The 17,539-nt window shown below is 29.2% G+C and overlaps 1 protein-coding gene across 1 annotated transcript; it reads left to right on the forward strand.

Moving 5' to 3' along the window:
• Positions 1-8,931: 8,931 nt before the first annotated feature.
• On the forward strand, positions 8,932-16,967 carry LOC113390690 (the record flags this gene model as incomplete). The annotated part of the gene is made up of 3 exons (XM_026626884.1): positions 8,932-9,016; positions 10,842-11,027; positions 16,696-16,967. Coding segments are annotated over 3 exons (543 nt in total), but the record flags the coding sequence as incomplete, so codon positions are not given.
• Between the last annotated feature and the right edge of the window lie 572 nt (positions 16,968-17,539).

The following is a 17,539-nucleotide window of genomic DNA, read 5'->3' on the forward strand; positions in this document are numbered from 1 at the left end:
TTTTTCTATAAGAATTTTTATCTCGGTATTAAATATCCAAAATATCCGTTGAGGCATCGATTACATCTTACTGCTGCCTTTGCCGTTATCACTTCATAGAAAATTAATTACTGCACTTTTTAAACGATTGTGTGCACTGTGCGACAATAGACATAGAACTATAAACTTTATTAAATGTTTGAGTAACTTGTGCGAGCTGATTTTCTTAAGATGTTCTTAGTCTCGCAACTTACTGAATTTTAAAAATTCTAAATTAAAAATATAATATAAAAATTATTATACCGCTGTCTGGAAGGGATAGCAAGTTATAAATATACAGACTAATATATACAGAGTTTGCATTAGACCTAAAAAGGGATGCTTATTTACCTAAGCTATGAAAATATATATGGAAAAAATAAATGATTTGCACATGCATCCTGTGCTCACTTAAACTAAACAATGATCATAATATATTTAACGAATTTTTAACAGTATTTACAAATTACATTCAAATCACCCAAAGCAAGTGGGTTAATTTTTTAATTTGCTTCCCCCCTTTGAATTTAAAAATGGATTTTTCTGTGGGGCGTGTGCCCCACGTTGAGAATTACTAGTCTAGAAGTACAATTTTTTTAATCTACTACCAGGTCAATCAATAATTGAGTGATCATCAATTCCACAGCACCTTCATCAGATTTTTAAAAGATCAAAGTTTCTTTGAATATGCAAACAAATCTCAAATTGTAGGGTAACTTTTTTGCTATAAATTGTCAACTAATTTACCAATAAATAAATGTCAAAAACAATGATTATAGAAAATTACCAATAAATGTTGGATTGTAAAAATTTACAAGCGATCAAACGATTTCAAAGAAACAAAAATTATTACAAAACCCATTGTGTGCACATATATGTATGTTTATTACAATAATAAGAACATTTAATAAAAATTAGTAAAATAATAATTTATAAAATTTACTTATTAAATCATTAGCGATTTTTTAACTTCCCGTAGGGCAAGTTATAGTAATCGCAAAAAAATCGAAAATGAAAATTTTTATATATCTTTACGTTTCAGAGGTTTCTGAACATTTTGGCATACCTTAGAAAAAATGGATGTATGTGTATGTGTGTGTGTGTGTGTGTGTATGTGTGTATGTATGTGCGGATACAAATTTTCGTCGACGATTTCAGGAACACGGATCAACCGATTTGAATAATTCAAAAAACATTCGATCCGTATTGATAAGGAGACGTGCTGATTAGTTTTTGGCAAAGGCAGGTCAAGCCGTTCCGAAGATACGGGGCAAAAAGTTCCGAAAACGGTAACTCAGTTTTTAAGAGAACGGAGCGTCCGATTTTAATAATTCAAAAAACATTTTATTTGTATTGACAAGATGAAGAATCGATACAACTTTCATGAAGGTAGGTCCAGCGGTTTCGGAGATATAGAGGAAAAAGTAAAAAAATGAGCCATTTGGCGGTCAAAAATGATCATTAAACATATGCACATCAAATTATCAGATATTTTATAGAGATTTTAACAATAAGTATACATTTTGTTAACATTCCTATGGGTTCCGTACCAATGCTTATGCGTTAGACAGCGACGCGGCGCTTACGCGCTTTATATTTTGTCCCTATGTAGTTAAATCAGTACGATTGCTTTGAAAAAAAAGTTCAGATCTTCCACAATATGTCAAAATAAAGAAAAAAAAATTTAAAAAAAAAATTTTTTTTTAAAAAATTTTTTTTCAAAAAAAACTAATTTTTTGTCCAATTTATAGTTTCTCAAAAATCTTATTTTTTCAAAGTAATTTTTTTTCAAAAATGTTAAAAAAAAATAATAATTTTTGGTACGGGAAGTTCCAGCAATTTGCCTTAAGGCACGATGCCCTAATTGCCTTAAGACAGAATTCCACTTACAGCTAGTTTTATATTTTTTCTTGCCGGAACGCGTTCCTTCCCAACAATGATTTGCCGAAACGACGTTCCGGCGCGTTCCGGCTCGACAACACCACTGTATATAACCTATAATCCGGTATTTTGTCAGAAATATGTAATGGAAAAGTTGGAATAGCTGTTAATTTCTTGAACTTAATTTACGTTTTCATTTACTATTTTCTTATTTTTTTACACGTTTACCAGGGTAAAGATTTAGTAGATTTTTCTTACCCCACCCACATGTCAGCTTTAATAGAGGTTCAATAAAAAAAGCTGTTAAATTAACTAACATATACATATGCACTTAAAAATAATAGTCAGGTATTGTCAACTAAATAAAAGAGCTCAAAACCAAAAAAAATACGAATAAAAACAAAATACTTTTTGTTTTTCATTTATTTTTGTTTCAAATATTGGTACATAGCTATTCACCTCCTGAAAGCAACGTAGTAAGAATTGAGATAATGGCTGGTTATACGTCTTCTGCCTACTACTTTAAAATAGTATTGTTGAAAATCTCTATATTTTACTTGTTTATAAGGCAACGTTGGTGAACGTTTTTACCCGTGGACCGTCAAGCCCCGCTACATTCTACCAAGTACAATTATTTTTACAAGTCTTAAATTCAAACTCTTAAATGATACTTGAAATGAAACGATTTGCTCTATTTTTATACAGTAGTGAATTGTGATTTCCAACTGAACTGTTAACACTAATCAGATTCTTTTTTAATTTTTTGACGAATTGTTTAAAGAAATCGAAAGAATCTATCCTATTATGATTCTTTATGTTTTAAAAACTACTTCAGCATTCTAATTCAGAAAAATTAAAATTATTTTATCTAGAAATTTGATGTGTCCATGTAAATTGCTCAATTACCAATAAATGGTTATTTTCGCATATTTTTTATTGTAAATTTAAATTTTGAACAACTAGACTTGATTCAGAAAAAAAATACCAGCAGACTTGTTAAATTCTAAATACAATTTAATTTTTTTATTTTTTTTTAAGTCGTTTAAATTCCAAAAAGCGTATTTCAATAAGTTAATATTTCTTAATTAGGTTTAATCATAATATTATCCTAAATAATGCTATTGCTTAATATTTTCATAATTATGATATGGTAAAATACTTCAGTTATTTTACTTATTATTTACATAAAATGCATCATTTTTAAATGTTAAAAATTTACTTCACTTTTGCAATATTAAAATGCAATGCAATGCTATAAAAATGCAATATTTTTTACCAACATTATATTGATATAAACGATCGTGTATTTAAGACCTGAAGGTAATACAAATTACAACTTGTTCAAATGATATTCGTAGTCAATGAGAATATTTTAATTTTGAATATTCTAATTTCTAACGAATTGACAATAAGTTTTGAATAGTTATTTTTAACCACAAATTCTGATATAAGATTCGCCCACGTTATTGATCTTAAAATATTCATTCAATATATAATTTAATCTTTTTAACTGCAGTACATGATCATCGTAAAAGTTTGCCGCTTCAATTAAAACTTACATAAAACATTTTATGATACAACCATAATTCTGCAAATTTCCAACTAACAGAAAATAATAAAATATGAATATAAAGTACATGTTGAAAATTAAAGCGAACAATATAACATTGAATTCTATTAAAAAAGTTTTATAGTGAAATATTTTTCTATTGTAAAACATTACTTATAAAACTTTTATCTGAGATGATATAAAACTTAAGAATTTTTTTTATAGAAAACAAACAAAAATTAGCATTTATATTTTGTGAATTAAATTAAATTTTATGCTTATATATAAAAATCATTGCATCGATACGTAAAGCATACTAAATAAATTTTTTATTTAGTATGTTTCATGTATCGATGCAATGATTTAAAAATTATATTAACTTATTGAAATCAAAAAATTCGAAAAAGCGATATCTTTGAGTCCATATACACATGCTTAACGTTTTTTTCGTTTCATAGAAATATAATTAATGTATTTATAATACACATAAATAAATAATAATATACATAATATGTTTTTATGTCTAAAAAGTCCTCCAAAATGGTTTTGTCGATTTTTATTGAATTTTTTACAGAATTTTATATCCGTATTCAGTAATTCTGAGAAACGATTACTATCTATTTTTATAACCCCAAATAATAAAGATGGTTTATCCTAAAATATTGTTTTTAATTTTTGGATAATTTTTTTTTTGGTAGTATTTTAGTAATTCAATAATTTTACATACCGCGTTCAGTCATTGAATATTTTTGACATGATTTTAGTTCTGATTTTTTAAATTAAAAGAAAAATAAAACCTTACTTTAAAAAATAATTTATTTTTATTAAGGGTTGTCCAACCCTGATGTTTTTTTAATTTTCGAATCAATTTTCTTTAATTTAATTTTTTTAATGTGGAATTGATAAATACTTGCAACTCTTTTTACATAGGTTGTCCATCCCTCCCATTTTTCCACTGTACAAATATTTCCCGATGCACACAACCAGTACATAGTTTCTAAATAGTTAGAATAAAGAGTAATTTTTGCAAAAAATAGGGAGATTAAATAATAAAATCTGAAGATACAACAGTTTTTGATAGGAAACCTAGGTATCATACAAAGCTATGGCAAAGCTGTATAATTTTCCACTCAATCAATTTTTTGCAAACTCGGTCAATTGGCTGGGCATGCCACATAACAATATGTGGCTTTCTAATTCAAAAATTAATAAATTTATGAAAATTGCGGTAATAATATATCAATATTTCGAAACTTCAAATGTGCCAAGTCAAAGACTATTAAAATGGCTCAAAACATTTATATGTGGCGTGCTTTGCAGTAGGTAAACCATTCACATATTATTATAAGCTGTACCTTCCACCTACACATTTTATACTAGAAATACTTTTTATGGCAGAACTTTTGCCGGTTCAGCTAGTATATATATACTATGTATGTAAACATTGTCTAATAATTTATTTCTGAAACATGCAGCGAATGGATAGAAGCTATTGCGAAAACGGTAAGTGATTTCTTAAATAACTACTCTTAATTTTTTATTAAATTCATAACTTAGCAACATCAATGAGAAAATTGAAACCAGAAAATATTTTTGAAGTGCAGTAAATGCTAATGCTTTATTCAATTTTAATTAAAATTAATTGTCAAACAGTATTTCCTGCATCTCTATAGATTTTATCAGAATCATAGGAATTCTAGGAAAATTTGTTAGTTTGAAGTCTTTGTTTACGAGGAAAATAACTCCTTTTCGAAAATTTTAACCCGGCAAGTTTATATAAAAACTATGAATGAAAATGCAGACATATCAAATTTATTTAATTTAAATTTCACAATCACTGTATAGATAATACTAGTTATAAATTCTCTCAAAAATCAACCATTTAATTTAAGTTAATTATCATCTACGGGAAAATCAAAAAATTATTCTGCGATGCATTTTAAAACTCAAACTAAAAATGAAATTTCCATTGCATTTGCATTTTACTGCATACTATATAAAAGATCGTCAAAAACTGTTTCGAGAGTTTTGCAATAAAGTTGAAGGAATAAATTGTGAAGATGAAAAGGGTAAAAAGCTATTTTCCACTTTTTTAAAACAAAAACGATTATACCCATATTGCATATGAAGCAGTTTGTTGGGCGAGAAATAAAGTTAGACACGACCCAAGGAGCTTAGATGGAAAACTGACAAAAAATATAAAATATAAAGTAAAATTTATGCTACAATGTAATGTGCCAGTTTGTTTCAACCTAACCTTCAATTGTTTTAAACATCTTAATCAATTCTAAAGATTTTTCAAATGTCGTTATTGAATCATTTATTTTTTTCGTACAAATTTTTAAAAGTTTATGTTCAAACATGTTTGAATATGCATGCAGTTGCAATATTATTTAATTATAATATTATTCAATTCAGTTCATTCAGTTGCAATATTATTCAAATTTGTTAAAGCAAGCACCTAATTTTTTTTTATTTTGCAGCTAATAATTTCTGATCCAGCTCATGATCATATTTTTTGCTTGATAACATTAATTAATAAATTTACTGTTGATTTCATACAACTGGTTACAAGATTTTGTAGTATTACAGATTAATTTGCCAAGCCCAACTCAAAAACTACTGTCATTCTAAATCGATATCTAATTACTTCGGCTTATATAATAATCTATTTGGCTTACTTATTAACTTCTTCATTGACTTCTAGTTCTTGTGTCATTTTTTCTTATTGAACTTATATCTTTTGTCTTCTTGATTTCCCCAAGGAGAAGTTTGTTTTCATCAAAAAATCCGATTCGCTAATTTTATGTTTTCTCGATGTTTCAAGCCATTCTAAATCGAGTGAGACCAAATTTGGAAAAAGTATGTGTGTGTATGTGAACAGATATTTGTAAACTTTTTTTTCGACGATTTTTATGGCTTTTTTTTGACGGTACATACCATAGTCTTATAAAAACGGCTCGGCTGATCGTCGCGCAAAACTGACAAATGCTAATCCTTATCGAGTTACATCGAACGACTATCAAATTTGTTTTTGTTTTTGAGAAAACGTCGACGAAAGGTCAAAAATCTGTTCACACACAGATTCACACCCACACACATATACTTTTTCCAAATATGGTGTCATTCGGCTCAGAATGGCTTGAAACATCGAGAAAACATAAAATCAGCATATAGACTTTTTTGACGAAAACTTTGATTTTTTTTAACTTCTCTAAGGATATGTTTATATCCTTAGAGAAGTTAAAAAAAATCTTCTCGAAAAATATTTTTTTTATATTCTATAACGTTATATTATTCTATAACTCTACGAGCAATTATTTTGATACATCTCCAATAAACAATTAACAAATTAATTATAATGAGCACGTTGCATAAGCCAATTAATTTACAAAGCTTATAATAAATTGCGTTTATATCACTATTCACAGTTATTAATTACGCAATTATTAAATTAAATAGATTGACAATTTAATCCTGAGCTTTTCATACAAATAGCAAAGTATACGTGTTTGTTACGGCGTGATATAATTCCTATTGTTGAAAATGAGTATCTCGCCGAGTTTAAACTTCGCAACAATACCGTATATGTACATGTTTAATTAGTTATATTGAAGGTTTGTTCAAGCAGAAAACCACGTGCCACTTTATGCCCTGGACAGAAACACGATTTAATCATTATCAGACCTTTATAAATTAAAGTTCTCTTTGTAAAATTTTAAACATTACTGTTTGGAAGCTTTGCCGATAGTTTTCATCATCACCGGTATTTTTATCAAACATTTTCAAATTTGTTTTTTGGTCTGGAAATTTAGAATAATGATACTACCAAAATTGAGTAGTGCATGGTGTCGTGCCTAAATGCAAATTGCTAAATCTTTTCGTACCGTCATGAGATATTTAGGAATTTTAAATGTTTCCAAATAGATTATTATAAATAATGCAACTTTTATTAATTTTCTGTAAAATATGTATATACGTTTTAAATAGATTATTATAAATACTGGAACTCTTATTGTAGACTAAATATAAGAGCTTATAATTTTCTGCATAAATGAAAGACCTTATTCTATATTTCTAAAAATTTCAGAGCTAATTTCTTCATTTCGAGTAGTTAGTGAGTTTTAGAATTAGAATAGCTATAATTATTATCAAATTATTTTTGTCAACACAAAAAGCAATATGTTTTTTGAATCATTCGAATCGGATGCTCCTTTTTTCTTAAAAACTGCATTTTTTAGCACTTTTTGCTTTGTATTTTCCAAACGAGTTACCAAAAAACTAACAAGTACAACTCGCCGTTAACACGAATCGAATGAATCAATCTAATCGGATATCCGGTTCTCGCAAAAACTGAATTCCTAATTTTTGCACTTTTTGCTCCGTATTTCCGTATAGGACCGTAATAGTTTTTCCGTATAGTTTTTGCTTCAAACATGTATTTACTCCATTAAGCATCTCTATTGTTAGAAGCATTTAGTCAATTACAATAAGTTAACTAGGAACTATAAGCAATATTTGTAATTTGTTTGTAATATAATTAAATTAATCTATAAATTAATGTTTTTTGAATCATTCAAATCATTTGAATTTTGATCCGTGCGCCCGAAATCGTGGACAAAATATTGTATTCATTCACATTACATATTACGTATATTTTGTTCTTATATATGTATATATATATTACTATATTATAACGTCTGTTATAAGTCTCTATATATTATAATATCGTATAACGTAAGTAAATATTTATTATTATGGTGTGTTGTGATCCATTACTGTGTACCCCAAATTTTATTTTTGCTGAAGTGAACCAACTGAAAGTTGTCCTGGACCCCGAGGGTTTATAGGAATCACTTTGGTAAACACTGTTTTAGAAGAACATCGATCGAGCAACTGTTTTGACACTCCACATAGTCTCCAGGTTTTCTTTAGAAGAAATTTTAGCCGTACCAGAACTAAAAAAATATATATGAAAGTTATATATAAATCTAAGACTCATCCACTCAATTTGTAGGATTGAATTATATTATTTGGCATATACTCGCTCTATATTTTACTCAATGTCTATTGACAATAATAGAAAGAAACCCAGAAAAAAATGGATCTGTTCCAATAAATGATAATTACAATATTGTCCATAATTTTTGAAGAACCTCCAATAACAAGTTTCAAGATATTCATGTTTTAAACTTTTTATATAATTTGAATTATTCTAACTTCTTAAATTAAAAAAAAATCCAGAAATACAATCCTAAATTAAAACAAACATAAAAAATAATGCTTTCTTACATTAATCTCCATGATCACCTAGGTTTTTGTAATATGTCTTAGAGTCATGAAACTTTATAATTCTTATTATTTTATGCATCTTGAACTTTGTGACTTGACAGGAATATTAATAGCTTAAGTTTTGGTGGATTAAGTTAGTTCATAGTTGTCGCAATTTAACTTGTTATTTGTATTACTTGAAACTATTGCAGTTGCCGCCGCCTCCGAGAATAGAACTTATCCTGGACAAACCGCACGCAGTTGGAGCGCAAAGGAGACCGGTTGTCAGGATCAGACGTAAGTTGATATTTTATAGCTTTATAGAAAAAATATGCAAAGTTGACGATTATATGTTATTGTTATTATATGTAATCACTAAATTTTTTAATATATCGCATTCATTTTTAGTTTTCTTTTCTTTTTAGTTTGGTCATTAGTAGAGTCCCTTTTCTTTCATATATAATTTATTTGTCACTCGAGTTCATTTTCCCTTCATTTTATGTTGGACTGTCAGTAGAATCCCTTTTTATTTGATTTTTAGTTTTCTAGTCAGTAGAGTCAGTAGAGTCCCTTTTGCTTTTACTTTTAATTTGCTTGTCAGTAGAGTCCATTTCCATTTTTTCCTCGTAAATAATATTTGATTTTTTCTTTTCAAATTTATTATTAGATCTTTAAATAGGCAGGTTTAAGTGCTTCCAACTTGATTGTGGAAAGATTTTGGTGTGAAAAACTGTGCATTATCATATCAATTCTCAAGTTTGCTTATTGTCAAATTTAGCACCACTTCATAGTTTAATTTTAGTAAATAGAATAGGAGAAATACGGATAAAAGTCGTCTTATTTAAAAATTAGTAACGTTTTCAAAATCACAAATAATCGCAATTCTGTCAGATGTTGAGCGTTATTGTCACAGAACTGTCGCAGTAATCAGTTCAAACGTGTATCTAGCCTTCAAAAAATTATTTTGAAAGTGGTTTTGTAATGTTTTCTGGATTTTTATTTATTATTTGTAATTTCTTAGTATTTTTTAAAATAAAGGGACTTATGCCATTGATATCGACCAATTGATGATATCGATTAATTTTATTGCAATTATCAAGGGTCTCATGCAATTTTGATTATTCATTCTTTCTTGTTCACTTTTGAAAAAAAAATCACATTTTAATACAATGAATATAGTCTATTAGTACTATTTCATAAATACTACAGGATACTTCATTGAATGTCATAATTCATTGGCTAATTTCTACTCTACTTACTTTTAAAACCAGACAAAAGGATCCACTAGTAGAGAATAATACTTGTATTTAGTGCAAGGACTTTTTTATTGTTCGGAACTCGGCGAAGTTCACGATTTAGGATTCAATCCTATTAAGCTCATGTTTCATGTGTAGATGTTACAAAGATGATCAAACGATTTATTTGTGAACTGTCTTCTTAAAAATTAGCATCTCATTACTCAAGACTCTTATATCTCATTCCATCCTAACTATATGGCCAAATTGGTTTCTCTAATTAGTTATTTTTATCCTTAATACTGTGGTTTCCAACCTTTTTCGCACCGCCCCCCACCCTGCTCAACAATTTTCAACAATTTAATTTTATAAATACACAACTGATAATATCAGACTACAAATTAATATGCAAGATTATGTTAAAAATTTCATAAAAAGAATATTATTTTTTAGTTTATTTTTTATATTACTTCAAAATTTTTAGTTTATTTTCGTAAATTGTATTTTGGAAAGAGCCGTACGCGTCCCTTTGTAACAGTCAGGGGGCGCGCCCCACATGTTGGAAACCGCTGCCTTAATAATACGTTAATGTAGTTTCTGGTAGGAACTTTCTGCTTAATTAAAATACTATGTTACTAGTGGTCAATGCACCTAAGACGTAAGAAAACAATTGAGATTGATCATAATATCATCAAATTAAATGAATCACATCAAAAAATTAAACACCAAATCATTTTTTCTGTTACTCCTAGTATTTAGCACTTGTAGAATGAGTTTTGACCTTTTAGTAGATTATCTACATAATCATTGTGCATTCATGAAATAATTCTTTATAACTTTTATATTATGCGATTCCGTTGAGTGAATGAAATAATTCTCCTATATAGCATCATCCTCCATCGAATTGGAGCAAGAAGCAGCTGATCAGCAACGTCAACGCAGTAGAGCCAACGCAACTTCTCACGATGCAGCAGTTGCTGTGCTGCGTCCAGGAGGCGGTTCTTTAGGTCATCAACTACCTTGGGGCAGAGGCTGGGGATGGGTTACTCTGCCTAATGGTGTTTGGAGTGGAGGTGAGTAGTAATGATTCATTTTTGCTTACATTAGTTATATTATAGATAATTAAATATTTTGATGGCTACCGTCGATATCATGAACTTTAACTGCATATTTGTAATGACTACCTCATTACGGGGCGTGAAGGGCCACAGGTAAAAGGTCCATTACCATTATCTTATTTATTTTTTAAGCATAGTTTGTGATACCTGAATATGATTTTTAAGTATTTGATTGTTTTATACGATGTATTGTTATTTTTATTTTAGAGTCAACAGTTTTCACTGTTATCCCAATATGTGGTTAGGGTAAAAAGAACCAACTGAGTCCTCACATTGGAAAAAAATTAAATAATGATACATAGTACATAAAAAAGGAAAATAAGTTAGAAAAGCAATTTTACAAAAAAATAATTAAATTAATAGTCAACTTTACTGATGAATATTTTTGACGAAGTACCATATCTTAGTAAAAAATATGCAGGTTAAATAATATACCTATTATTTCGTAAAATTCCTTTAAAATTAAAAGCAAGGCATTGGATCTATATTTCCTATTTCAACTGATTTCAATTTTCCTATTTACTCGAAATTTTTTAGACTCTTATACTTTAATAGTTTCATAATTATTTTAGAAAATATGAAGTCTATAAAATGGATTATTTGTGATTTTTTTATAGTTAACAGTTAAAAATGTGAACAACATGTAACCAGGTACATAAGTATACAGGTAAACTTTTTGAACGGTTTTAAAATATTTCGTTGGTTATAATTAAGTTAATATTAGCCGAGCCATTTTTAACTGCGAGTAAGTTTCAGAGGTTTTTGAACATTTTAGCATACCTTAGAAAATATAGATGTTTGCGTGTGTGTGTATATATGCATGGCTACAATATTCGTCCAAGATTTCCAGAGCACGGATTAACCGATGTGAATGATTCAAAATACATTCGACTTTTATTGTTGGGAAAACATGGTGATTAGTTTTTGACCAAGGCAAGTCCACCCGTTTCGGAGATACGGCGCAAAAAGTGCAAAAAATAAAATTTACTGTTTTGCGAGAACAGAGTCCGATTCATTCATAAGACCTTCGATTGACGGAGTGAAAAGTTGATTAAATTTTTGTGAAGGCAGGTATACGATTTTTGGAGAATCGGGGAGAAAAGTTAAAAAACGATTTTTTATGCTTAAAATGATCATTCACAACAGGTTTACAGGTGAACTCGAGGAAAAGTAGAAAAATAGACAGATAGGCATGTATATAAGTTGACACGTTGACACATATACAGATAGACAGGTAAAAAGGTAAAAAAGTAGACAACAACTAGCTGTAAGTGGAATTCTGTCTTAAGGCAATTAAGGCATCGTGCCTTAAGGCAAATTGCTGGAACTTCCCGTACCAAAAATTATTATTTTTTTAAAAACGATTAACATTTTTGAAAAAAAATTACTTCGAAAAAATAAGATTTTTGACAAACAATTAGACAATAAAATTACTTTTTTTAAAAAAAAAAAAAAAAAAAAAAATTTTTTTTTTTTTAATTTTTTTTTTTGAAAAAAAAATGTTTTCTTTATTGTGACATATTTTGAAAGATCTAAACTTTTTTTCAAAGCAATCGTACTGCTTTAACTGCACAAAGACGAAATATCAAACCGCGTAAGCGCCGCGTCGAAGTCTAACGCGTAAACATTGGTACGGAACCCATAGGAATGTAAACCAAAATTATACTTATTGTTAAAATCTCTATAAAATATCTGATAATTTGATATGCATATGTCTAATGATCATTTTTGACCGCCAAATGGCAATTTTTTTTACTTTTTTCATTAGATCCCCGAAACCGCTAGACCTGCCTTTATGAAAATTTGATCGGTTCTTCACCTTTTCAATACAAGTAAAATGTTTTTTGAATTATTAAAATCGGACGCTTCGTTCTCTTAAAAACTGAGTTACCGTTTTCGGCACTTTTTGCCCCGTATCTTCGGAACGGCTAGACCTGACTTCGCCAAAAACTAATCAGCACGTCTCCTTATCGTCGACGAAAATTTGTATCCGCACATACATACACACACGCACACACACACACACACACACACACACACACATACATCCATTTTTTCTAAGGTATGCCAAAATATTCAGAAACCTCTGAAACGTAAAGATATATAAAAATTTTCATTTTCGATTTTTTTGCGATTACTATAACTTGCCCTACGGGAAGTTAAAAAAGTAGGCTGTTGACTAGACCGATGTGAACTGGTGGACAAGTGGAAAAAAGTAGACAAGTTGAAACTTATGCAGGTAGATACTTATACAGGTAGTCATTTGAAAAGATAGGCACTTGAACAGAAAAACAAGTAGGCCGTTAGACAAGTAAATCAAATATTGTATAAATCAAGAATTATTAATATATGTCGATATCGATTATTTACACATATCGGGAGGTTCATGCAACTTTAAGGCAGAATGCCACTTATACCTTTACTCATAAATTAAAATTAATATAAAATTCAGATTATTATTTAGACATGACACATTGTAGTCAAATTATTTCAGAAAATGGAAACTACATCCTACGCGATGAAGAATCTTCTACAAATAATAATGCTCAGATATAACATTGTTCGAGTGTATGTGACTTTATGTGCCCGTTTTATGTTCATGAATAACATGGATTTATGAAAAGTGCTCCGGCATATAATAGGGCACCTTTATGAAAACATGCATTTTTATGCCTTGCGATACTGAGAGAAGCATATTATTCGCTTAACTTTATCTCATCTCTTTGTAAGCCCCATCTCAGCAGTTCCATAAAGAGAACAACTTGAAATAGATGCGCCAGTAGTTCCATCAATCAATATTTTTTGCTTTATTTCTACAGAGAAGATAAAATATTGACTGAATTTTGAAGTTGAAAACTCATAAAATTTTCAATGTCGTTCTATTGATTTTCTCTTCTTGATTGCTCTCTTTCTCTGCAAACAATAAGAAACGGAATTGAAAGTAGCTGCATTAATATAGTTGATTATTGGATCTTTCATTAGCAGTATCAATAAAGTTCATTCTAAGAATTCATTTATATTCTGTTTTATTAATTTCAATGTTTAATTTTATAAATAAGTTAAATAAAATATGCATTAGTTTTCAAATTCAATTAGAATCAATACAGATTTAATTGTTATTTACAAAATGTGGAGTAAAGTTTGAAAACTGTTCAAAACAATTTAGTTTAAATCAAAGTTATGATAATTTAGCCTAAATTTCGCTATGTCATGACTAAATTGTTGAATATTTAGCTACAATAATTATATATTTTACTTTCCCAGGATCCAAAAATGGAACTTTTTATGTGAATTCGGTTCATGCCGAAAATAGTAATTTTGAGAGAAAGAAGCATCCAATTTGAATGATCCAAGAACATTTTACCTATATTAGTAAAATCAACTTAAATTTTTTAGTATTCAGGTCCAGCGGTTTTGGATATCGGATGAAAAATGTAGAAATAAGGACCATTTGGTGGTTAAAAATGATCATTAGACATATGCCCATCAAAATATCAGCTATTTTATAAAGATTTTATTAATAAGTACAAATTTTGTTTATTAACTTCACGTTGGGTGAGTTATTGTAATCGTCTAAAAATCGAAATTGAAAATTTTTGGATTTCTTTACGTTTTGAAGGTATCTGAATATTTTGGCATACCTCAGAAAAAATAGATGTGTGTGTGTATGTATATATGGATATAATTTTTCGTCCACGTTTGCGGGCGCACGCATCAACCGATTTTAATGGTTCAAAAAACATTCCATTTCTATCGATAAAGAGATGATTAGTGCTGATTAGAGTGCTGATTAGTTTAGGCAAAGGCAGATCCGGCCGTTTCGGAGATACCGAGCTAAATGTGTAAACTAGTGGGGCGCATGGCATCGTGCCTTAAGGCAAATTGCTGGAACTTCCCGTACCAAAAATTATTATTTTTTTTGACATATTTTGGAAATTCTGAACTTTTCTTCAAAGCAATCGTACTGCTTTAACTGCATAGAGACGAAATATCAAAGCGCGTAAGCGCCGCGTCGCCGTCTAACGGATGAACATTGGTTCAAAACCCATAGGAATGTAAACAAAATTTATACTTATTAAAATCTCTGTAAAATATCTGATAATTTGATGTGCATATGTCTAATGATCATTATGGCTTTTTTTACTTTTTTCACTAGATCTCCAAAACCTTTAGAGCTGCCTTCATAAAAAATGGATCTGATTAATTCTTCATCTTATCAATGCAAGTAAAATGTTTTTTGAATTATTAAAATCGGACGCTCCGTTCTCTTAAAAACCGAGTTACCATTTTTGGCACTTTTTGCCCCGTATCTTTGCAATGGCTAGACCTGCCTTCGCCAAAAGATAATCAGCACGTCTCCTCATCAATACGAATCGAATGCTTTTTGAATTATTCGAATCGCTTCATCTGTGTTCCCGAAATCGTCGACGAAAATTTGTATCCGCACACACATACATACACGCGCACACACACACATACATCAATTTTTTCTAAGGTATGCCAAAATGTTCTGAAGGTTTTGAAACGTAAAAATATATAAAAAATTTTATTTTCGATTTTTTTGCGATTACTATAACTTGTCCTATAGGAAGTTAAAAATGGCAAATTTTGAAAGAACTAAGCATTCGATTTGAATGATTCAAAAATCTTTCTGCTTGTGTTGACGAAACGATTGCTTTTGGATTTTTTTTTTTAATATTGAAAATAATTCGAATTTTAATTTTAATTTTAACTAAAGTTCTAAAGCTCACTTATATACTTAAATTGAATAATTATAATTTTGCAATTCAGTTTAAATAATTCTTATAAATATTAGACAATGTCCTTCATTTTGATCGATTGATTGAATTTTGTCTATTTACTTTTCTGTAATATATATGAGTTACAGTATTTATAATAATCTGTTTGAAAACATTTAATATTCCTCGAATATTTTACTACGGTACGGATAGTTTCATCAATTTGCCAAAAAGCACGATGCCATACACCACTAGTTTTTCGATATGCTATCTCTAAAATAGCTATGCAAAGCGAATGCTTTAAAAACAAGATTTCAAATTTTCCAGAATATAAAAAAAATTCTAATATTTCAAAAAGTTTTTTTGTAAAAAATTCAGAAGATGTAATTTTCTAAAGTTTAAATTTTTGGTACAGGAAGTTGTTGCATTTTTTTTTTCAAAATAACCTCTCGAAGTTGTCCAATTTTGAATATTTTAGATTCATAACTGAACACGCAGAATACATAACACATAAAATATTAAATCTTGAAAACTTGGGGCAAGTATGCTATTATTTTTGACTGTGGACTGAGAAATATTATTTACGATTACGAATCAAAAGCTTGAATGGTCAAAATTAATAAAAATTAACCTCAATATTCAAAAAAGTTATCACATTTTCAACAAAGCTCTAGGTTGCACTTAAAAGCTCACAATTTTCAAACTACGTGCGATATATTTTTTTCTAATTTTTTTTTCATGATGATTATGATCAACACTACATCCTGTTTTGGCTTGACCTTGAGCTCTCGGATACCCTGCATAAATATATCAATATCGGTATAAAATGTATATTTTGCAATTATTTGTCAAGAATAAATTCAAACATTTTTCTATCTTACCAGGTCTGTCATGGTCCCAATACGATGGGGCTTTCACTCTGCACGCCGTGCCCGCTGCACACTGCTCCAACATCTCGGCGATAAGCGGAGTCGCCGCTTCGGGAGCGATCGACTATTCTCCTGCTGCTCTATTCCAAACTGACGCGCCTGATGTTACGGACACCGTTTGCCACACGGTGACCACATCGGTAGGGGACACTGCTCTGTCGGCCGCCACTGGGGCCGAGGATTTCGATTATGCTATGGATTTTGGAGATTGTTTCGGACTCTTTTAAAAGATGATGGATTGAGGTAATTGAGACTTTTATACTTGCATTATTTTGTGATTTTGTTTGGTGATAAAAAGATGTGTCGAAACTTATGAAAAAATACATATAAGCCGACAAGTGTACTTGACGGTCGCAGAATGCTCACACAGCGGACGTTACGTTTAGTGGACGGCTGTAATATGAATGGTCAAAAAAACTTTTTATTTTTTACATTTCAAGACAATATTTTTTTGTAAATTCAATTTTTTTTTGAATTTCAATTTTTTTTTTTAATTTTAAATTTGTGGTATGTCTCAGTAACATTCCATAAAAATTTTAAAATGCTTAATTCAATTTCATTTTAGTTTTCTCCTTTGTTAATTTATTTTAAATTTTTATTTCATCTTTTTTTTTAATTCTTATCGTAAAATGATTTTTCTATATTTCTATAATACCTTAAAAAAAAATTTGGTTATCGTTGTTATAACTTTATCTCAAACTCATATGAAGAAATATCTTAGTTATTTATAGTTATATCAATTGATTTTTAACTTATTTTCGATTGGTATAAAAACATATAATCTAATGTTAAAAAATCT

Source organism: Ctenocephalides felis, unplaced genomic scaffold, assembly GCF_003426905.1.
Source record: "Ctenocephalides felis isolate EL2017-DRISC unplaced genomic scaffold, ASM342690v1 CF-g0.4_SCAFFOLD_03597, whole genome shotgun sequence".
In the NCBI taxonomy this organism is placed as follows: domain Eukaryota; kingdom Metazoa; phylum Arthropoda; class Insecta; order Siphonaptera; family Pulicidae; genus Ctenocephalides; species Ctenocephalides felis.